The sequence below is a fragment of the Dromaius novaehollandiae genome, chromosome 3 (assembly GCF_036370855.1).
Source record: "Dromaius novaehollandiae isolate bDroNov1 chromosome 3, bDroNov1.hap1, whole genome shotgun sequence".
Classification (NCBI taxonomy): Eukaryota; Metazoa; Chordata; class Aves; order Casuariiformes; family Dromaiidae; genus Dromaius; species Dromaius novaehollandiae.
In genome coordinates this window covers 29,081,486-29,104,897 of record NC_088100.1, presented here as the reverse complement: position 1 = coordinate 29,104,897, position 23,412 = coordinate 29,081,486, and the positions used below count along the sequence as shown (strand labels likewise).

General features: G+C 36.3%; 1 protein-coding gene across 5 annotated transcripts in view; it reads left to right on the top strand.

Moving 5' to 3' along the window:
• KHDRBS2 (KH RNA binding domain containing, signal transduction associated 2) overlaps positions 1 to 23,412 on the top strand; it is a 414,201-nt gene that overhangs the window by 47,938 nt on the left and 342,851 nt on the right. For all 5 annotated transcript variants that reach the window (XR_010388234.1, XR_010388233.1, XR_010388232.1 and 2 more), the window contains exon 2: positions 22,113 to 22,240. Coding sequence is in view for 2 of the 5 variants with exons in the window: in XM_064508626.1 (XP_064364696.1) it covers positions 22,113 to 22,240 (128 nt within the window). In the remaining 3 variants the exon portion in view is untranslated. The remainder of the gene's footprint in view (positions 1 to 22,112; positions 22,241 to 23,412) is intronic.

Genomic DNA, 23,412 nt, shown 5'->3' with positions numbered 1-23,412 from the left:
TGCTCAGTCTGATAATGAGAACTGAGATTAAAATTAAGTGATCAGCAGTGTAGATTCCAGATCGTAAAGCATGCATGACACTTTATTAATGTCTGTTACTTTGCTGCTGACTATGCCATGAGATGCTTGCTAGATAAACATAAACAGAGATAATGGGCTTTAAGCTACTGACTTAACATTTTTTGCTCAAACTTTGATAGTCAAAGTTTTGCTTTGCTTTCTAAATAATTTTTCTTTTAAATCATATGGAATTTTATTAAATAGAAAGTTTTTTAAAACAATTTTTTTCGCAGTACAGTTGAGACTTGTAGGAAGACAAATGAATAGGATTATATGGTACTGACTGTCCGCATGCTGCTTTTGAAGTAGATAGACTTACTTACACTCATTTATCCTCTGTGATCCTAGACACTGTGAGAAACCAGCTTTTAGAGGCTGTTGGAGATCACCTAAGCATTGTCTCTTCCAGAACTGTTGCTAAAATTCACTCTTTTGTTCCAGCTTGCTGTCCCCTCCATGTAGGCATACAAGGGGTGAGATGTGTAATCTTTAGTCATTTGACTGTTCCTTGATGTGTATCCTCAGATTTCTTTACATCTGTTTGTGATGTGGCATGTAAATTGTCACAGTTCCATTAAAAGTATGATAATTCACACTAGCTGAAGGTAGAGTTTCTGAAATCTATCATGGGCCATGACTCCATGGAGATACACTGATATTTGAAAATCTAGATCGTTTTTATTGAAATAGCTCTGTATCAGCTTTTTGGTACCAAATTGTAAGTAACATGGACAATGAATGTCCTTTTAACGAATACATTTCTGAATACTAAGGAAGTTTTTAAAGTAAAAGTATTGATTAATATATTGTACTTTATAAAGAAAGCTGTAAAGGCAATGATCAAACAACAGATCTGTTATTCAAAGTCTCGTGTGAAGGAACATATATTGCCATTCTATACTTCTGTTTAGCTCAAATGTGAGTCTTTGCATTTTGTGTTAGTTTGCATTCCAGCCTTTGCTATTTTAGTGACATTGATCTTAAGATAAAGTAATTTATCTGTAGAATATCATTATCACTAGAAGCTACACAGAACGCATGCAGGAATTGCAATACCTGGGAAGAATTCTGATTTTTCTTAGAGGATCTTGGAAAACTGTACTAGAGTATATAAATGGCTGTAGACAATCACCCTTTGATAGGTACAGCAATCATACTCTTCAGTGAAAACCAGGTAGCATTGTAGGTGCAGGTATCTTTTAGATCTTATAGAGTAAGCTTTAAAAAGCACATTTAAATTTTAGAAAAAGAAAATATCCAAGATACAGAAGAACCTTCTGTCTGGGTGAACTACCAGTTTTTGTTGTGATCGTGTTGGCTCCATTATGACATGATTGCCATTATGCTCTGCTCAGGTTATTTTATGTCTCCTGGCCTTGTAGAATCTTTCACCTCTTTATTTGATAAAGGAACTAACATTTGCTGTGAGGTCCTTTTCTTCTTTCTGCATTAACCATGACTTAATCAGTTTTGGACTATGACAAACATAACACAGTTCAGCATGATTCATAGCATTGGCTATATATCTGACAGCTATAATGTTCATGTTAGGTTTTTTGTATTTTATTTATGCATCTCACCTAGCTAATAGCAAGACTGGACTATTAAAATGTTTACTCATGCTTCCTTCAACTTGCTTCTTTACATTTACAATTCTAACACAATTACTATAAATAAATATCTTTAAGCCAAAAAGTTGGTAATCATTAGCCTATTAGTTTGTTTTCCATTTGAATCTTGAATCAAGATTAATTTAAGTTGAACATATAGTACTCATTCTGCTTCAGTTCAGTATGAGTTTATACACAATGAGTGTCTGGATTAATTTACGTTCCTCGGCAATCCTCATGCAAAAATACAACGATTATTTAAGGCAACCATTTGATAGCCCAGTAAAAGTATTTCAAAACATTGAATGACTTATTGAAAAGTACTTACTTTCATTTACGAAGCCAAGAATTCCATCATGCCTGATGATCTTTGATTTTAAAAATAATTTAAAACAGTCACAGTAGAAAGCACGTCCCAGTAGCGTAAGGGGTGACGATGTACTTCACTTCTAATTTTCACTGATACTGTACCTGTGCAGTACCTTATATTATATAAAATAGGTTTTAGAGCTCTAATTATTATCATTAAGGATTTAAAGCTGTGCTTATATTATCAGCTTTTCACACTGAACAATGGAGATTTGTAAAAAATAAGTAAATATGTCCTAAAAGTATTTCTTTATCATTTTGCTTGCCCATATTATATTTACGGAAGATATTCATCTGCTGGCAGGAAAAAGGAACAAGCCATGATGATAAAATGTGCCCGAATTATAAATAAAACCAATGACTGAGTTTATTTGATAGAACATTCTTATTAAAATTCTGTTGTGAAAAAGTTTAATTTGTTACCATCTGCTTTTAGGACTTAATTCAAATATGAGGGAAACCTTCTAAAATTAGGAATTGCTTTTGTTGGCAGTATATAATGCAATGCAAGATTAATATTTATCATTTGCTAATGGTACATGAGCTTGATGTCAGGTTCTGACAAGAGATATCATGTTGCTTTCACTGCCAAAATACATGTAAGGTGATGCAGGGGGCTACACATAAGCAGGGGTATCAGGAGAGAATGCTGGTTCACTCCCCTCTTTCCTGCCGTGGATACTAAGGTGAGCAACATAAGATCAGTCTAGCTTATCTATCTATCCAGCTAATTTTCTCATGCAGACTGTTTTCCTTTCTCATTACTTGCACTTTCTGGTTGACAGCTTAAATCTGCCTTATTCGCATCACTTCAAAATGCTTCTGAAGTGATAAGCTTCCTAATAGGTAGTGTCCTTTCTGTGAGTTTCATCACTCATTTTCTAACTTCTCTTTACACCAGACGATACGTATTTAAACTTTCAGTCTTCTTAGCATATTCTCTGATCTCCCGCCCCACTCAACCATTCATTGCTCATAACTGAGGTGTCTTCTGCCAGCTAAGGCCTGCCTGCCAAGCCAACCTTCATCACCCTTGTTTTAATTTTTCAAGGAAATGTCTTCATGCTTTCTCATATAGTGGTCCTTCATGTTTACATCTGTAAACTGCATCTCAATCCCTCCATCTCTGATTATTTTGGAAAATTCTCCTGATTTGTGATAGCAACAAAACTCTGAGAAGCAATGGATGCATTGTTATGCTCAAAACCTTTCTTTCTCTGACGATATATACCATTTCATTGTTTCCACAAACTCCCCTACACGTCTGTCTGTACAAGTCCTTTTTCACTTCTTTTTTTATTAGATTGTTATAACTCTGGGATGGGGCTCTCCTTTTTTTTAATGCTTATGCAGCATTAAGGACTTGGAGTACCAATGTACTAGAGTGTGGTGATAAATAAAGATATATGATCAATAATAACAGGATTTAAAAGTATGACTAGTTTGAACTTCAAGACTGCACTGAAACTGAAATTGAGGAGCTTTCTACTTCCTTTTTTACATAGTTGGATATGTTATCATGAACATTATTTCAGAAAGAAAAGCGCTTGTTGATAGTGACTGTGTGTATCCATTCTACTATTAATTAGTTCATCAGTTGAACAATTCCATATCAGAACATAATTAAAAAAAAAACTTTTATTTGTATCTCTTTCCTAGTATTTAATAATGAAGATTTAATAAGAAAAATATATAGAAACTGACATGAGAATGAAATTTGGTAATGTGTACAAGAGACAACTACATTTTGCAAATCCATAAAAATTGCTGTGAATAGATAAGAGAATAGATTAATTTTATCATGTATATAACAATAGTTGTAGTATATTTCTTTACTATTTAAGTACTAACACTGTTATGTAGTGGATCCTTTTTAGAGGCTGTGTCCTGCAGTGTAGATTTTAGAGCTAAATCCGTATGCTTGAATAGAGTCTAGGTTCATGTAAATGCCTAAGGGAAAATTTCTTTTAAGATGAAATTTCCTAGCTAGACTCCCAATCCTCATTTTGCTAACAATCTCCGTTTTGTTTTTCTGTATGTTTGCACTTTTCATGCAGCCCTTTATAAATGGAATGAAACTTCTTTAAAAGTCGTAATGCCATTACCTCATCCTTTTGCAAATACTTTCTGAAGTGTCACCTCCCCTTCAGTGCCCACAGAACACTGCTGAATGACAGTCTGTAGGCAGGTGGCAAGCTGAGATTTCCGCTGGTACACAAAATATGCTGTTTTACTATAACTGCAAATTCCCATTCTTCCATCAGTTTCTTGGTTTTTGTTCTCCTGATGTGTCCTATTTGATACCTTGATTGTGTGTTATCAGGACCTGGTACTGTTTTGGTTTTCTTTTTTGTTTTTTTTTTTTGTTTTTTTTAAACTTTCTTACTGTGCTGAATGTAATGGAGACCAGATTTGTGCCTGTGTCCAAACTTGTAATCTTAAGATATCAATACAACAATTTTTGAGCAACTTTACGTTAATACTGCCCTACGAGATTTGTGCTATCCAGCAAAGTTTAGAGTTTTATTATACTTTGTAAATATATTGTATAAGTCTATAACTCACTTAGTTGAATTAGGTGCTTGCCCTATTAGGTTTTTTAATTCCTTCCAAAATTTGGCTCTTAGAATTCAGCGCCCACTTGGTTGAATTAACGTTTGGATTAGGTGCCCACCTGAGTTTTGGAAGTGGGAACTAGGCTCCTAAGTAACTCTGTGGTTTTGAAGGTGTCACATTTCTCATTTAGTGCCAATATAAATTCAGTACTGGTTAGAAAAAAACATTTGGTGCTTTTTTACAAGTGAAGAGAAACCTGACTATTGTAGAGACACATTCAGAAACATGACAAATGTATATAAGATCCATATGTGGGTTTATCCATTGCTTGAACACTGTGTTCTGGAAATAAGCAGATGTCTACAAGGGTATCCTTCTCCCATAAATGCAAGAATTAAATGTGAATGATAAAAAAAAATGGAGGATTTCAGTGTAGGTTCAGATGTTGTTTGTGTGTAAAGATCAATAGTAAAAGAAGGAAACATTGTTATTATGTGTGGAGATTTGCTACCTCAACAACTTTTTATTGTAATAACAATATAAAGAAGATGAAGAATAATACTTCTCTTTCTTTAAACTGTAGTACTGAACAAGGTAGTTAATGTATGTTTGTTGTTCTAATACTACTGTTCATTGGGGTATTTTTCATAACAGAAAAACCAAGAAGCAAAAACAAGGAAGGGGTTGGATTATTTAATTTTCATTTAAACTGAATCATACATTTTTCATGGCTTATTCCCGCTGATTTCCCAAAGGTCTTAGCAGAAGGGTATTTCTCAATCTGTGTATATTTGGTGGCATCTGGTCTCAAAAGAGCATTTTTGTCCTACAGATGAGACAATGTTGGCACAATGATGAGAACTATATGGAAGTTTTGTATTGTTGCAGCTACAGCTATACCTGTCCTTGGACAGAGGACTTCATGATCCAGTCTTGGCCTTATTCATTAAGGACAAGGCTTCAAAAGCTATTTATTCATCTGACTGCTGTTAATTTCAGTAAGAATTAAGCGCTTACATGTCTTTAAAATCCATGGCTAAATTAATTTTTCCTTAAATATGACACTGCGCATTAGCACTAATGCATTTTTATATTTCTCTTTAGTTTAGGGCTTTCTCAGCAGTTGTTATGCTTATCTACATGGCAAACACTTGTTAGAAGAGCTTCTGTCACATAAGTAAGAGATTCTGCTACAGTTTACTTCTTCCTGTTTTATGGTGTCTTGTCGTTACTCCATTCTGTACTGCTTATGATTTGATTACTGAATCTTACATATAGCTTTTTCAGACACTTCACCTATGATAGAAACAGTGTGGTTTCTTCTGAAGCATTTGTTTTGAAATCCTTAGAATCTGTCTTTATGAAATGCTTCCATATGGTATAAGGAAGAGAAGATTATTAAAAGACAGTACCCAAAATATAGTATAGATTTCAAAGGAAAATCTGCAGTTTCCATTTCTCTTGGTAAATATCCAGACAATGATTTACTTACGACAAGTTAGATTGTTCCGAGGGTCTCAATTAACTGAATGAATAATTATACCGTTTTTGTTTGCACATATTTGAATCTATCATCCTATTATAACAGTAGGCTAGCCTTCTTCAATTTGTGTGCTGCGGTTTTAATTGGTAAAATAAAGATGTTGGATGTATCAGCACACATCTTTAGAAATGTGTGGACAAATGAAAGCTAAGTCATTGGAGTGTTTGTGCCAGCAGCATCAATTTCTAGGGAGAAAAGTTAGAAACCAATGCAAAAAGAATAACAAGCCTCTTATTATTCAATGCAATTTAGATTATATGAAGATGTTCCAAAAGCTGAGTTTTTGCTTGCCAACATGCAATTCAAAGGATGGTTTCTATCAGCTAATTCTTAGTATTTTTGGTTTGATTACAGAATGGTGTTTTTTTCCTGTCTACTGTTAGCCAGACACCTGGACTCAAATGTAATATGACCTCTCTTTTTTTCCCAAAAAGCTGAAATTAATCAATTCTTTGGAAAGATACTTTCATATCTGTTTGTAGAATTTCATTTTTACAAGTGTTTTAAAGTAGGACACAGTTAATATCTGAATTGCTGAGACAGTCTGTTCATTCTGACCTTGCTTGACTAAAATGCCCTAGGAAAAAACACAGTGTCATTTAACATATAGCAAATGGTTAAACTGCATTTATGTAAAGGATGTAATGTGATGGAATGGATTGTTTTTGTTTAGTTTCATGCTTGACAAGTTCCTTGCAGGAGCTGATCTTTATACGCTCAGTTTGTTGGTCTTCTACAGCTTCTTTATCAGGCGTTGCTTCTCTGCAGTAACACTGACCAGGTTGTGTTCTACAGGATTTCTTCCCTCAGAAGAGGCTCTTAAGGAAATGACATGGTCATGGGGGAAAGGCATAAGTACCCTTATGCCTTATGACCTCTCAGAGTGAACCCCACCCATTATATTTAATCTCAAGAAAATTGAAATGAATTTCAGAATCACTAAACTGTGATTTTAATTGTGTCTGGCTCTGATCCATGCATAAGGTATGTCTAAGTAAGTAAGTTAAGTATACCTGGAGCCATTCTTTGTCACTGAAGCCAAATATCATGAAACTTGATGCATCCATGCCATTAAATTCTCTTACACTCCAAATAGAGAGCACAGGCAGACTTTTTTTTGGGAATGGTTCTTGGTCCTCAGTCATGCCTAAGAATTGTCTGGGAGAGTGCTAGTGAGCCTAAGTGTGCCAGGTCCATTTTTGATAATTTAATAGTGTAGTTGGTTAAGTTCCAGTTAACACAGATGCTCCCTGACACTTAATTAATTAAATTAATTTTGTAATTTAAAGGTACCACTGAATTTCTTGTAACATAAAGAATCTATAAGATATCACCCACGCTTCTGCCTTTTTCCATTAGCCTCACCTTAGAAACAGTGAGAGAAGATGGGCAGATTCTTCAGTCTCCCCTGCTCCCTCATATACATTAATTGGTGAATCTGGCTATACATCTCTGTTTTGGCCTGTCCCTAACCATCTGGGCAACAAGAGGGTTGTCAGGCTCTTCTGTCAAGGAGCAGGGTTTGGCGTAGTTTCCACTGGGCTGCCTGAGAGTTGCCAGCCTTGGCTTTTTCTCTGTGGTGGCATGCTTAGGTAGAAAGGCATTACCTAACCCTAAGAATATTGAGAAAAGAACCAGATTTATTAGCAAGTTAAATTTAGAGCATATATACACAAATTAATGTATATTTTAACAGGCAGTTCAGAGTATGCTTAACAAGTGAGAGGAGCTAAGGTTGCCCCTTTCAGCTCTCCTTCGGAAACAATTCTATGTCTCTTACTTGATGTCAGTGCTTGTTCTCCAACTCAGGCACAGTCTTCAGGTTTGTTCCCTTGATTTCTTGTTTCCTTCTCAGTAACTTGCTGTCTTCTTCAAACAGAAGAGTGACAAAGTATGACACGAACTTTTGTCTTACCTCTCCTTTTCTTACCTTGATTGATCCTGACATCTCTTTTCTCTCTTTTCTGCTTCCTGTGTTCTTGAATGTCCCTTGACCATATCTTGACACAATTCTCTCCAAATTCCCAGAATTCTTGCTCCCACCTTCCAGGTTTATCCTGGATTTCTTCTTTTCCAGAAATATTTTATAATGTAAAATAAGCTGTATCTACAGAATATCTAATGTCATGTCTGGTACATTGCTTGCAAACTGTCAGAGCACTTCATTTTACTTTCTAGAACTGACATTAGAAAAAGCCTTTTCATCCAAGAAAGAACTTTCTACCGTTGGAGGATTATGACAAACCAGGGGAAAATCGAAGTGCAAATACTTGTCTGTCCTTCCTCCCCACCCTCCCAGGTTGTTTTGGTCTTTTATTTATTTAGTTATTTTTCCTTTTAACTTTGTTCACACTTTCTGTTCTTGTTGTTGCATTAAAAGATTCATATTTCTTCCCGGGAACGTCCTTTTAAGCAACTGTTTCTAAAGTGGGCATTAATATTCTTCTCAGTCATCCAGACGGGCAGCCATGATGCTGTGTATGTGCAAAAATTAATGTGTGATGATCAACAATTTCAACTCTCCAGTACGGAGACTGCTGGATATTTTGACTGAAAAAAAAATCTGCCTTCTATTTTTGATACTCCATAAAATTGGAATGATGAATCTGTGAATGCTGCAAGGTGTTGTTATTGGTGAGTGCATCCACCCTATAATAAAGGAAAAGCTGTATGATTTTTATCAGCATTTAAAAAATATCAATATATTTACCAAGTCCTACTGGAATATTTTTGTATGAAATGGTTGTGATTTATTGAAAAAAGAAACATTCTCCCCAAAATATTGAATTCCTCTTTGGTTTATCACCAAATTACAGTTCTTGTGCTGGATGCAGCCCGAGCAGAACTGCTTTAGAGCGGAACAGATTGTCTTGCACCACTGTGTTCTGCTGGAAATTTTTTTCTTAAAGAATGAGCCTTTGGCATTTTCCGAACTCAGGAGGCTGTTTCCTGCGCTAATCAAGGCAGCTGACAAACTATTTAGCATGCTCGAATCAATATGGATTTACCCAAGTTCTTTTTCTGCCCTGCACATTCTTAAAAAACAGGAACAGATTGGCAGATGTTTATTTTTACCAGCTGCTGAAATCTTCAGTGACAGACATGTAACCAGATGAAAGGCTTGTTAGTTTGAGACATAAAATGTAGGCAAACTGAGCAGTTTATTTAAACATTTTCATCATGAGCTGTATGTTTCCCTGTTTTTTAAATATTTTATGATGTAGCAGCTACATCAGTGTAAGCCATTTCATCTGGGCATGGTTAATTGGGATATTTGTTGTGAAGGGAGACATTTTCTCAAATCTGGTCAGCCTTAGAGAGCTTACTACTGTTTCACCAATGTGCTGGAAGAAAAGAGATCTCAGCAGAGGGATTTCTTTGTAGACTCGTTAATGAGCAGTAATAGTGAGATAATTCACAAAGATGGCATATAAAGTAGAAGAGACAGGAAGGAAGAAGAGGTGTTAACAGATATACAAAAGTATAACAAGAATTTTCAGTAGGTGGACAATTCTAAGTACAGTAGTTGTCCTTTTTCACTTTTAGAATCAAAAGCTTGTCTGTCAGCTGCCTTTGCTGAAAGAAAGAATTGCTTTTAAAGAAAAGCATGGCATATGTCAGATTTGTATGGCTAGTTTCTGGGTAAAAGAATAAAAAAGCACTCAAATTGGTGAGAAAACAAGCTGAGCGGTCCTACTTTTTAGATGAAATTTAATGCCGTCGCTTACCTAATTTTCTGAATTCTATTCTAATTCTATATTCCATTCTAAGCAAGTATTCATATTGTGGTCTGTGTGCCTTACCTGGCTGCTTTACATTATTCGTTAAGGAATTCAATTATACACATGCTAGTAAGGAGGAAGGCAATCAGGAGGCTGCGTAGAGGCTGCCTGTGGGCTCCCACATCATGTGACATTTTGTTACAGCCCATGGCATTCATGTACTGTGTGCTTCTGCATCGGTCATGTATTCATTGTTCTCATGTCCCTTCCTCCAAGGGAAAAACGAGAATTACTTGTATGGGATTTTTAAGGAAAGATTTCCAAGGAAGTACAGTTACTTTATATAATTAAGTGGGCTATCTATTTGTCTGCCAGTCTTCCTTTCCTAAATAACTTTTGAACCTAATGGCTAATTTTTACCTTTTCTGATATAAACATAAAAATTCACAATAGATGAAGCTCTTGCATGTTGTTAGGAAGGAAGACTGGTAGCTGTGTCTAGGAGAGCTGTCCCAGATAGCAGTCATCTGGAGGGGAGACAGTAGGTCAGCCCGTTATCCAGTCTAAAACACGGCAGCAAACAGCTGCCAAAACCAATGTCCAAGTCAGCCACAGTATCTGCTGCCTCCTTACCCACCTTGTCAGGTAAGAGATCTGGGAGGAAGCTGAGGTGAAAAGGAAGGGCAAAAAAATGATACTGTGTGTGGGGAAAGATGGTGAAAGGTGCAGGTCACAAATCTAGGAAACAGGAATTCATTAGTTCTGTTCTTTTACCATTTATTTGTGTTGGTGACAAAAAAGTAAAAGCAATGCACAAGGTCAGATATTTGGGGAAGACTCATGACAGATTTCTGGAAAGACTGGTTTCTGGGAAGACACTATCTTCCACAGAGCTGAGCGCTATCTTTTCCAAACCAATATTATAGTGAGTTTCATTGTGCTTGAGGAATGAACTCATTTCTCATGGTGTCTGGCATAGGACTGTAGACCACCTTTTAGATATCCTGGGCCAAAGGCTATGAAATGGCTGAAAGCATGTGTCATTGCCTTGAACTTGAGTTGAAACTGTGAAAAGCCATAGTTGAGGGCTCAGAATATATTTGGTTTTATAATGTTTGGTTGTGATATAGCTGCAGCATTTTGAAGTGGAGTCCAGAACATGAAATGCATCTGTGAATTTTTGACAGAGTGAAGATGATATCAGGCCATGGTGTGCCAGCGTGGGCTCTTCCAGACAGACGGAGCTAGAAGTATTACTCATGGATATAATTTATGGATATCCACTTATATAAGATTTCAGCATCAGCAAGGATACGAAGATTACTCCCAAACTATGTAACAAATTAAGCAGTTGTGTAGATTCTCCAGAAGCAGGTTTCACCACCTCTGTGAACTTCTGAGATGGGTCACTGAGCTCCTGACTCTCAGCACTTCTGCTGTGTCTCAGTTCAGTTTCATCTAACTGTTCCTTGTCAGTAGGCTTTTATGTGATTTGCATCTGTCTGATTAGTACACCTGCTGATTGGGATCTTAAAAATAAGAAACAAAGATTTTTTTTTGTTAGAGTTATAGAATGAGAGGCAAAGGCTGTAGTGAAAAAATGGGCTTCCTGTCATTGATTTCTGGATGTATGCCAGCAGCATACACAGTACTGATACTATTTTAAAACATTATTCTGGACCCCTGTTTCTTTTCCTTGATAAGATAACAGCCTTTCATGTGTAGCTGTGATGAAGTGGCTTGCAGACAGGTTCAAACAGGTGTTCTTCACCTTTTTAAATTGATTCCTAGAAACATAGTTGGAGGAATAGAAGGATATTTGCGGGAAATAGTCTTCTTGACGTCTGTACATTTTAATTTATTGCTTTGGCCTCTACAATGAAAACAAGTACTGTTATGGCTAGGTGACAAGCCTATGAAGAACATGCATCTTGTTTGTTACTATATGCAACTGCTATATGCAGTTGTAATACTGCATATACTGTAATACTGTGATGTAGGTTGAGTTTTAATTGCCCATGTCAAATATCCTGGTGCTAACATGTTTTACTTCCTATAAGTAAATACAAAATTTCTTACTGGGAATTTTGTTAGCTATAATTGCCATAGAGAATCCTATTTCTGGGCAAAACTCAGGATTCCTGCTTGCTTGTTGAACAATTTGTAGACACTTGGTTTATTTTGAATCTTAAGAATGGCCCTCATCTTGCCTCAGTTACCAAGTGCTTTTTCCTGCACAGACAAATAGTAGCCAAGAACACTCAATGTCACTTAACAACCAAACTAATATGCAGTTGTTAAACCTGTCTGCTACAAATAACACTTGTGACTACCTCTGTGTTGATAACTGGACGAATTTCTAGATCCTTACATTATTTCATTAAACTGAACAGGGCCAATGCATAGACCCAAACATTGGCTCCTGGTCCTCCAAATTGTTTACTTGGCAGCATGCTCCCTATCATGTCTGCACAAATCACAATTTTCCCAGTTAATCTTTGGTCATGGCCTGAAGAGTAGTGTGGATGAGGAATGATTTTCCCAATGATTAGGATAAGGGCACTCTGTTACACTCTGTTAAGTTACATATACAGGCATCTCTGATACTGGTTTTCATCTCATCTTTAGGTGCTCCGGAAAGGTTTGTAGTACTGGATGCAAAAACTATTGATGTCAGAAATAGGTTCATCTTGTCTTAACTGGGGTTTAGTTCTGGTCCAGTGTCTCCCCTTATTATGTTTTTGACATGATTACTGCTAATTAGTGATTAAGTGATATTAGTAATAATATTAATTAGTAATAATATTAATTAGTGATAATTAGTGCAGAAGCAAAAAAAAAAAAAAGAATGACAGCAACAATAATGACAAAGTCTTTTACATTTGGAGGTCTGATGTTATGGATGCACACTGTTGTCAGGAGTCCCTCAAGCTTGGGGTTGAACATGCAGTAATGAAGACTTGCCTGTAAAGCGGGTGTTTTTCAATTGCTGCTTTTGACAGATATATCTTTTGTGCTTTCTCTGCTGAAGGACATGATGCCCTTACTCAAGAAGGTTGGATGGCCCATTGCTTCTTATTTGAGCTCAGAGTAGTTCCTCGCTAGTTTGCTGAGCATGCTTTTGAAGTGTCCTTGAAGTGCTTTCTTGGGACACTCACTCTTTCCACTTTCCGATTGGCATGTAGGAGCAGCTGGGATATCTGTAGTTCATCCATATAAATGACATGTCCATCTCACTGTAGCTGCGCTTTCATTTATTGTTGATGGACATGCACTCCTCAGACTGCATGATTTCATCAGTATAATAGGCTTGCACTCGACAAGGAAAACCTAACAGCGAGTGTGGTGTGTGTATAAGTGTGCTCCAGCAATTTCAATGAAAATTCTACAGGAAAAAAATGTGAGAGACTTTATACAATAAAATCTCTACAAAGTATTAAAAAATTAAAAAGATGTATTTCTCTTCACCACCTCAGCTTCCTCAGTTTTCATTGTACATTAATAAGTGGGTGAATATATGTTGATGAATAAATCATCCATCTTTATGTTTACTGACAATTTCTACTGAAGAGGCACTATGGGAAGTTAGGTCATCTTTTAGTGTACATTACTGGTCCCCTGGAGCAAGGATCTATTTGCACGGACCTCGAAAAGGAGGCTCAGAGCAAGGACATGGTCTTCAGTGGGTTTGTAAGTGAAGACTTACACACCTTTCTGCTATTACGTATCTCTAATTTATTCCTTCAAATAAAAAATCAATTTATCCAAAACATATTATTTGAAATTGTTGCTTTTGGTCTGAAATAAGGTAAATTAAAATGTACAGCTACAGAAAGCAAATATAAATTATGAAGTCTAGTAGAAACAAGATAGTAATCTTCCTGTATAATGAGAAATAGTGTAATAGTGTTTAACCTCTGAATATCATGAAACTTGACATTAAGCAAACTTAATGTGTATGTTAGCTATATAGTATTAGTGAGTGTAGTGATAATGCTCAGGAATCATGGCATTTACATTGCTTAGTATACAGTAATGTTGTGGAAGGCCATATTCAGTAAAACAATGAGAGAACATAAGATTATTCAATTCAAATGCTTTTAGGGATACTGGCACATTTCTGAATTTTAGTTTGAGTGGAAAATATTTCACATTCAATTAGGTGGAATCAGCTTTTAAGTATAAAGCATGCAAAGTGCAACTACGTGTCTGGAAATCCTGGAGATTAATAGCCTAAAGAGCACCTGGATGCAACTTTTGTGTAAACGTAACTTTATCGTGATGAAGCAATGATCGTTTAAGAGAGAACATTATAATAGATAGGTAGATATGATATATATGATGATATATACCAGCACTGAATTTTTGGTTTCTCTTTTATGTTTTTTACTAGTTTTGAGTAAAAATTTTATATACTTTATATATGTGTGTATACACAAACATACACTATCGCATGCACACACGCAGAGAATTTTCCTATCTCTGTAGTACTCAATCTTTTCTACCTGCTGACAGAAGTATGGTAGGAAGCAAAGGTCTTATTCTGAGACATTCTAAATCTCTTCCAGCTCTCAGCCATTTCTCACGGTTGCTTGGGGTGTCATTGTCTCTTCTCCAGTGAACTTCAGTTTTCCTGTCACTCTTTCACATACTTTCTGAGCCCAATAGCTGAAATCACATCCTAAATGGATACTACTGTTTCGGGTGTTTGTAGACTGCTTTCGCATACTTTGATAACTTTGTGAGCAGAGGTTATTAGCTCATTAGTGGTGTTGCTATCTGGAAAACCAAGAGAGGTCAGGGAGAAGCCTGAAACCCATGCAAAATTTTATACTGGTTCTTAACTTCAGTAAGTGGCATCTTTTCATAATTTTCAATGCTGTGTACTTTCAAATGTCAGTCTTATTCTGTAGCTGTTCTACTTCACACTACCAAAAAAAAAAAAAAAAAAAAAAACCCTATAGAGGCTAAGTAAGAGCAGCAAAAAGCTTGCCTTCTGCTCCTCTCTGTGTCTTGCTCTGAGGACAGAATAGCAGACATCTTTTCTATCACTAATAAGTTCTAGGACTGGAGAGAGAAATAGAAAGGTTTTCTTCCTGTCCAGAAACTGAAAAGAGATTGAAAAGCTTCCTTTTTTAGTCACTGCCACTAGGCAGAGCACCTTCTTAAGAATCCCATCAACTTTCATGTAGTAAGGAGATAGGTGACGAATATCTCACTGAGGGATTTACTGATGATTTCACTGATCGATTCATCTTTCGCTCCTGCTTATCTGTTCTGAACCATACAATATATAACACATCATTGATATTTTCTCTTCAGATTAAGACATGCCGAAGTGCTCTCCTGGTTTAAAGTGCCTTTTTGAATGGACTTTAACACAGTAGAAGCTTCAATGACCTCTATTGACAAAGAACTACTTTCTTTTTCTTAGACATCATGGCAACACAGCTTTCCAGGATGTTAGAGTCAAGGACGTTCAGACATATGTTCACAAATAAATACACTCTCAACATTTTTGGTAGCTTTTGCTTTTTTTTTTTCTGGTCTGAGTAAATCTTCAGGCTCTCTACTTCCTCTTTTTATCACTGGTCTCAGATGAAAGAAAAACAGAATTAAATAAATAATATACTGGCAACTTTCAAGTTTGCCTTTCATCTAACTGGTAGCATATTCGTAATACTCTCTAAGCTACTCTGAAGGTAAGAGGTAAGAAGGGAGAACTGTACTGAGTTCAGCTACTTAGTGAGCTGCACACAGTAGTTCTGGAAATACAACAGCTGGTAACATCAAACCTTCATCACAGCCTATGCAGACTAACTCCCCAAAGATACATTTGACTTCAAAGGCACTTTTAAAAGATCCTTAGTCTTTAAAATTTTACCCAGTGGCTGGCTTGCTTGCTTTTTCATTCTTTCATTCTTTCTCTTCCTTCCTTCCTTTCTTTTTCTTCCTTTTTCTCTTTCTTTTTTCTCTTTCTTTCTTACAATTTCATTAAAAATTATTTAATCACTGTTGTAATTGCTCAGTCCTTTTAATAGCAGTATTCTCCCAAAAGCAGTAAAAATTTTTAATAACTTGTGGCTAACATTGCTGTAACTCTTTAATTTCATCAGCTGTATTTTAGTAGGTCATTGCACTCAAAATGCATTCAAAATCTTTTCTTTCTATTGCACACACTGCTGCTGGCCTTGAATGATGGAGGTGACAAGGACTCCACCTATTTGTCTTTTTATCCTACAGTCAGCTTCATCACAAATGCTCATATTTTGGTGGTTACAGTTGATATAGACCTAGAATTACGTGGAATACTGTATTGTGAAATTGCTTGGCAATCAAACTTTAAATTCTCCCGAGAAAGCTGTGTGTCTGAGGAAATGATAGTCATAAATTTAGCAAGATCTGGTATTTCTACTTGAAAACTTTTCTAGTTATTTAACACTATTAATATTCTCCCTAAATATTCTCTAATCTGTATTGATTGCTAAATCAACATAAAATACTTGTATTTCTACTATTACTGTAATTTGGAGAGGAAATAACTCTATGGATAGAATCAAAATATTAACAAGGTAGTAAAAATTGTTGCCTATTTAAAGAGGAGGATAAGGGCTTTACTCAGTCTTTGCTCACTTTCATTTTCTCCTTCTTACTTTGCTTTCTTGTTAATTCTCTTTAGGTTTTCATCAGTTAGAAGTGCAAATGTCTTTAGATCTTTAATTTCTTCTCTACCTATATTATTACATTTTGTTAGCAAGTTTCCTAAGGATACGGGGCTTAGGTAATCATGCTGTTTCTATGTCTTTGTCCAGTTTTATCTGCAAAAACTTCTGGATCCTTTGGTCAAGTTCAAGCAAATTTGACAGACTAGTATAGGTTTTAAAGGTATTAATTTCATAGGATCATAGGAGAGTTCAGGCTGGGAGGGGCCTCAGGAGGTCTCTTGTCCAACTTCCTGCTGAAAGCAGGGTCAGCTGTGAGGTCAGACCAGGTTGCCCTGAGCTTTATCCAGCAGGTCTTGAAACCCTCCAAGGACAGAAGTTGCACATCATCTCTGGGCAACCTGCTCCACTGCTTGGCTGTCCTCACAGTGAGAAAGTTCTTCCTTATTTTCAGTCCGACCCTCTCTTACTTTGGCTTTTGCCTGTAGTCTCTGATCCTCCTACGATGTGCTGCTGTGAAGAGCCTGGCTCTGTCTTCCCATAGGCACTAGGAGGCTGCTGTTAGATCCCCCCGAAGCCGTCCCGTCTCCAGGTTGCACAAGCCCAGCTTCCTCAGCCTCTGCTCATGGGCCAAGTGCTCCAGCCCCCGACCACCTTTTTGGTTTGGCCCACAGTTTTCTCACAGGTATTGAATTAATCATTCACAGATGTATTACCTTATGTGTGTTTGTCTTAATAGGTATTACTCCTGTATCCTCTCTGAATCATCCTCACTATTGTGATTGTAATCTGTGTCGGTGGATGGATACATGAACATATAGTGGAGGAATGTTGGTAGCAGATGTTTGTGGTTTCCGGGTGAATGGCGTGAACTACTGACTAGTTTTCCAGAGCTTGTGGCTGGTTGTTCTGTCTCGGTAACTCCTCCCGATTCCTATTAGACATTGAACCTTTTTACTTTTAGGTAACCTATCCGTAGGGGTTTGGATGCGCTTTTCCTGCCTGGAAAACCTCTTAGGATATTCTCTTCTCACCAATCAACTTCATTTTAATTTGCCTGATTCTATTTTTTTGAGACATCAATTTTTTTTTCCCAAAATCCAAGAGCCCTGCTTAAAATTAAAACCAAAGGCATTCAAGGTTCCAACCGTGTAATTTTTAATGGCCTTAAGTAACAAAAACTTTTTTTAAGATAGTGATGTATCAGATATTATTTTTTGCTGGTATTTGCTCATTCTTTCTCTTTCCGTTCAAACATTATTCCGTTCACTGAACCAAAAGTGTACATGCAGCAAGGCATACTTCTCAGAGTGCTAGATAACCTTGCTATATGTAATATTACATACAGGCAAGAGATTGGTGATATTCCCATTGTAGAAATCATTCTCATTAATGGAAGCAGACCACACTTTAAAAAGGTCTGACCTTGCAACAGCAGCTCATGTTTCTTTAATGAAGTAAAGCCAGTACCACGAACACCAGACTCAGAAAAGCGAGACAGGCAAGCTTGCGGGATTCTGTTCAATGGGAAGCAAATGTTGACAGCAGAGACAAGGATGTGTAGATTTCAATTTTTGGTAGGTTGGACAGGCTGACAAGAAGAACATTATTTTTTTGATGAGTTTTGACATGACTTTAAGTGTAGCAAAAGGATGTTTTTACTGCGGGATGCCTACTTTTAATGGAAAAACCATATTCATGACAGAAGTTTTGTAATAGGTGTCAAGTACATTGAAGTGAACTATAATTAACATCGTTTTATTGGTACTGTAAAAGTAAAGCAGATAATTTTGAAAAAGTAAGAGCCATTCATTCAGCTATGCTATTTTATGTTAAAATGGTGAGGAAAAGGAAGAAGAAGGTATTCCCCTCACAGAAGTCTGCACAGGTGCATGGCACTTCCAGAGCATTACAGGTCCAAGTCTGGGAAGAGCTTGCGATGATTTTCTTTGGAGAAAAATCTCTAAAAAACTAAGGAATGCCCCTAGCATCTGCCGCTGCTGTAGTTGTGACCTCTTTTGCGTGACTGTGATATGTGCGTTCTCTTCCAATTAAGAGGGATAGGATACATGTGTATTAGACAGAAGGCAGTGCGAGAGTGCTGGATTACTGATGAAAGAGAATGAAGTGTGTTTGGGGACTGACAGGTACTGTAGGAGGTAATTGAATAGCTATCTGTCTTCCTGCTGTAATTCAGTTAGCTTGGGGGAAAAGTAGATGGAAAATGTGTGAAGTTTTTTCTCAAGGGATGCTTGCTTTTTTCTTTTTGCCTTTCTCGTAGGATCAGCGTTGCTTAAAATGTTCTGTCAGGCTCCTTATTTTTCTCCGTGTTGAAAGAGTGCTGATGCTTATGGACCTTTTTGCATTAGTCTCAAAATCCTGTACTAACTGTGGCTTTCAGTAAACACAAAACATGGTTTTATTTATAAATTAAATGTGCAGTTCTAAAATCTGATGATGGTGGTTATGTTTTCATGGTGTGCGTTACATGTGACTCTAGTTCTCAGAATTGGTTGGCAGCTCATAATTTATAATTAATGAAACTTTTTGCACATCAGTGCTGCAAGCCAGAGAATCAGCAGTGATCAAGATGTGGTTTGATCCCAGTCTAAATTCTTCCATGATAATATCCCATTCCTTCTGATCCATGTGAGTCCTAATGACCCAAGGGCTGCTGAGGGCTGCTTTAGTTAAATGCACAAATTCAATACATTTTGTCTGGGTCCAGTAACTAGTTTATTGTATCACCTCTGTCTTCCGAGTAAGCTCCCCTTTCCACCAGTTTTACTTGAAAGCAACAATGTACTTTGTGTACCAAAGGGTTGTTCTTCAAGGACTTTGATAGTCTTTGAACTTGCTCTGAAGAGGACATGCGGCACGTACCCCGCTGAGGGCGTTAAGTGTAAGGCTCTGTGCGGAACGGGAGCTCAGGGGCAAATTTCGCTGTAAAGGCTTTGAGGGTAGTTTTAAGGTTTCTACGGGGGGAGCTGAATGAAATGAGAAGAGAACAAGCTATTCAAAGGTTTGCTGCCAGCTATTGTATTTGGACTATCATCATATGCAGTGTACAACTTTTATAGACATGTATGACAAAAAACTGTATGAGAAAACTGACATCGAAGTTACAATCTTTTTATCATTACAACTTAAGAAGGGTTCACAACAGTCCCTTGAGATTTTCAGAGATAGGTATAGCAGTGGTTAGTAGCAGCAATTTTGGTGTAAAGCAGCATCATTTGTGAGACCGGTAGCAGGACATACAGTTCTATAAATGGATTTTTACTTTTGCATCAGGTTAATGATCTGTATACAGACTTTAGTATTACGTTTTATATTATAACATAGTTTAATATTTATCCAATAAGATGTGTCTCACAATTTATTGTGTTGCAGCAAGATTGAAATTAATTTAATTGTACAATTTCTGAGAAAGGTGTCCACTTCTACTTCCACTTAAATTGATTATTTTCAAAACCCATTTGCAGCCAAATCAGGTTGAAGAGTGTTTCTGAATGTTCATACTGATGTGCTAAAGAAAATTGAGTGCAATGTTTTTCAAACATGCTATATGAGATGGCCGTGATTATAATGAAGATTTTTCAGAGGGTAAATGATCAGTGGAAACTGGCAATACTCAAGAGCCCTGAAAATCATGCAGCATACTTGAGTATTCAAATCTGTACATTCAGATTTAAAAATGTTAACCCCTTTACTTTTCCATGGCCATTTTTTATTATTGATGAAATGGATATAGTTACTTTCTCTTAAAGAGAACACGAAGGAATGGAGAGAATAACTTTGTTGATGTTTAAAATTCAGGAAGTTATCCCAGTTCAGTACACCTACTATTGAGCTTGATATTGTTTATCCTAGCTGAAGTCACGCTGAATAAAAAAGTTTAAATTAACCATCATTGCTTTACTATGTTGGTGTCTATGAAAATATTGAAGATGACAAATTCTGCTGTAAACTGTAGAATCATTGATTTTATTAGAGTTGTCTATCCACTTCTGCTAATCCAAAACTAATCATACTTTAGTTTTGTTTTGCTTTGTCTCGTTGATACACCTTCTCCACTTTCCTTTGAAAATTCCCTAGCTTACTATTGTTCACTGCGTTTCTGGAGTGAAACTTGATACAGCCTTTGTGTAGTTGCATTGCAACTACCTGAAGAGAACCTCCTACCTCTTAAAGCTAGCTCGAACTAAGTGATTTTATTGCAAACTACGGCTTTGTAAGCTCGTGCTTAATTGGTACTCGTCACTTTCCAGATTTGTCCATCCCACTGGATGCAACATATCATATTTTTTCAGGTATATTAAAATATATTATGAAAATGACACTTTTCGTTCTGATATTTTTAGTGCTTATTAAAATAACTTTTATAATCCTAAGTTAGGGGAGCTGTATCCCATCTCAATCCTTGTATGAAAGGTTTTAAAAGTTCTTATAACGGTCACGTTCAAGTGCTGTTCACTAGTGCAGACTAAATAAGGCTTGATCTAGAATAGGCAACGTTAGCATCTATCTACAAAGTGTGACGTGGGCTGGTGTCTTAGAACATAGTCTGTCCCATGCGCTTGTAAATCAAGGAAATACCCTTGTATGTGTTGCAAATCATTTTCAGTGTTTTACTCTTCCCTCTGCTTGCTTTCTGGGCCTTGACATTGCATGCTTCTCAGACCCACAACTGTCCCTTTTCATCCATTTAGTTAACTCATTATTAGCATTGCCATTTTCTTACTGTCAGTAATGGCACTGCTGTAAATGCAGTTTTTTCAATAATACCCATACTGTCACAAAACTCTGAGACACCAGGTCTTTGCACAGTAATAAATTCAAGTGTTACTGTTATCCTTTGCTTATAGAGCTTTAGGAAATGAAGAATTCATGTGAAACCACTCAAACCTGAATATATTTTGGGTTGTCTTTGTAAACTCTATCAAATATTTTGTATATCATCACTATTATCTTGTGTAATGATTACTTACTATATTTCTTCAATGAAAAACCTTTTTGTGCAAGAGTTATCTTTATTCCTTATTTTGTGCAAGCTTTAAATAATTCAGTACTATTTGCTTCAAAATGTTTTGAAACCTTTTCAGACAGAGAGTATGCCACTTCTGAATTACTGCGGCCTGCACACAAAAAAACAGACTTGAATGAAAAGTTGGTAAAAACAAGAAGACTCTTCAGTTTTTTAATACTCTCACTGAATGTTAGCCGTTTCAATTTGAATCTGCCTAATTCTGGCAGGTCACATTTACAAAACAGCATCAAGCTAAGATGATGTGATTCTCTCTTAATGATTGATAGACTGAATCTTCAGGCTCATCTGTTCCTCTTCCCACTGAGATCATTTGGAATCTGTTTCTGTTGGGAAAGAATTAGTCAAGCAGCACAAACCATGGCCTGTCACCTCTCTATCTCTCAACACTGGTGACAGTCTGTTTTTTTCAAAGCTAGCAGTACAAGTCACGTAAGTGCAAGTAGAATGGGTGTTCAATGCAAAATCTGTATTAGGATGTAGAAGGTAAAATTTCCGAGGATGACAAATAGCATGTTACCGATTGCTTTTTTTTTTTTCCAGAAATTGAAAAATTTCAGGGTTCTGAAGGCAAGAAGGAAGATGAAGAAAAGAAATACCTTGATGTTATCAGCAACAAAAACATAAAGCTGTCAGAAAGAGTTCTGATCCCTGTCAAACAGTATCCAAAGGTACTGTAAATATAGTCTAACATGTTTTTATCTTTCATAATAGAATAGTGGAAAAGTTATGATTTTAAATGCTTAACCATTTTTTTCCTTACTACAAATATGCAGGCTTGAAGATATTTAAAAAAAACAGAAATGCAGTTTCAATCTGAGTTTAACTGTTATTAGATATTACTTGGTATAACTTCTATCTTGGGGCCTTTCAGAAAAGCTATTCAAGTGAATGACAATATTTTCTTTCACTTCAGGTGGGTTTTGTAGCTAGTCCTTAGGCAAACTGCTGAGGTGTTTTCTCATAGTAGTTTTTTTTTTCTCCTCATAAACACAGTAAGATACTTTCTTTGTAGAAATAAAGAACTAATCTAGGCACAAAATATTCCTGTGGAATAAAGAAAAAATGATTCAATAACTATCAAAAATCAACCCCGGTGTGCTTCAGCTTCTTTGCGAAAGAATTGGGAGATTTCCGTTGGAGTAATAAGTTCTAAAATAGAAAGGAGCAGGATTACTGCAACCCATGACTTTGACAGTGTATGTCCCTATCTGTAAAATTCAAATGTCTTTTTGCCATATACCTCTTTATATGGTATTTTCTTCTCCTCTGTTATACATTATGATTAAAAAAGAAACTTTACATCACAAGCACAAATTCAGCTGTTAGCCTTAAGTTTTAGTTTTTAATTTCACATAACTCTGCATGTAGTATTTACATAAAAGAAGAGAATGCAATTTTCTTTGTACAGCCTTGTATTTTACATAAACAGTTGTAATAGTAGTCAAACTGAAATGGTAAACATCTCCATTTATCTCTAGAGTATTTTTTTCTTACTGATTTATTATCACATGGTATTTGGTTCACCATTAGCCTTGATTACACTCTCAGCTTTTTACTTTATACCTTCATCAGAAATAGCAATAAATTACAATGGGTAAAAAGCCTATCAAACAAAATGAAAGGTATAAAAAATTGAGATTCAGTGATTCAAGCTGACATTTACCTCCTGACTAGTGAATATAAAACTGAGATAATGTAATCATCCAAATGGTAAAGACCTCAGAAATGCACACAGTGATAAAAGGAATTACTTTCTTGCTGCATAGCCTGAGGTACTTTGCCTAGATTTGCAGCATTTTGCATAAAAGCTATAGGTGACCTGAAATTCATAAAAAGAATA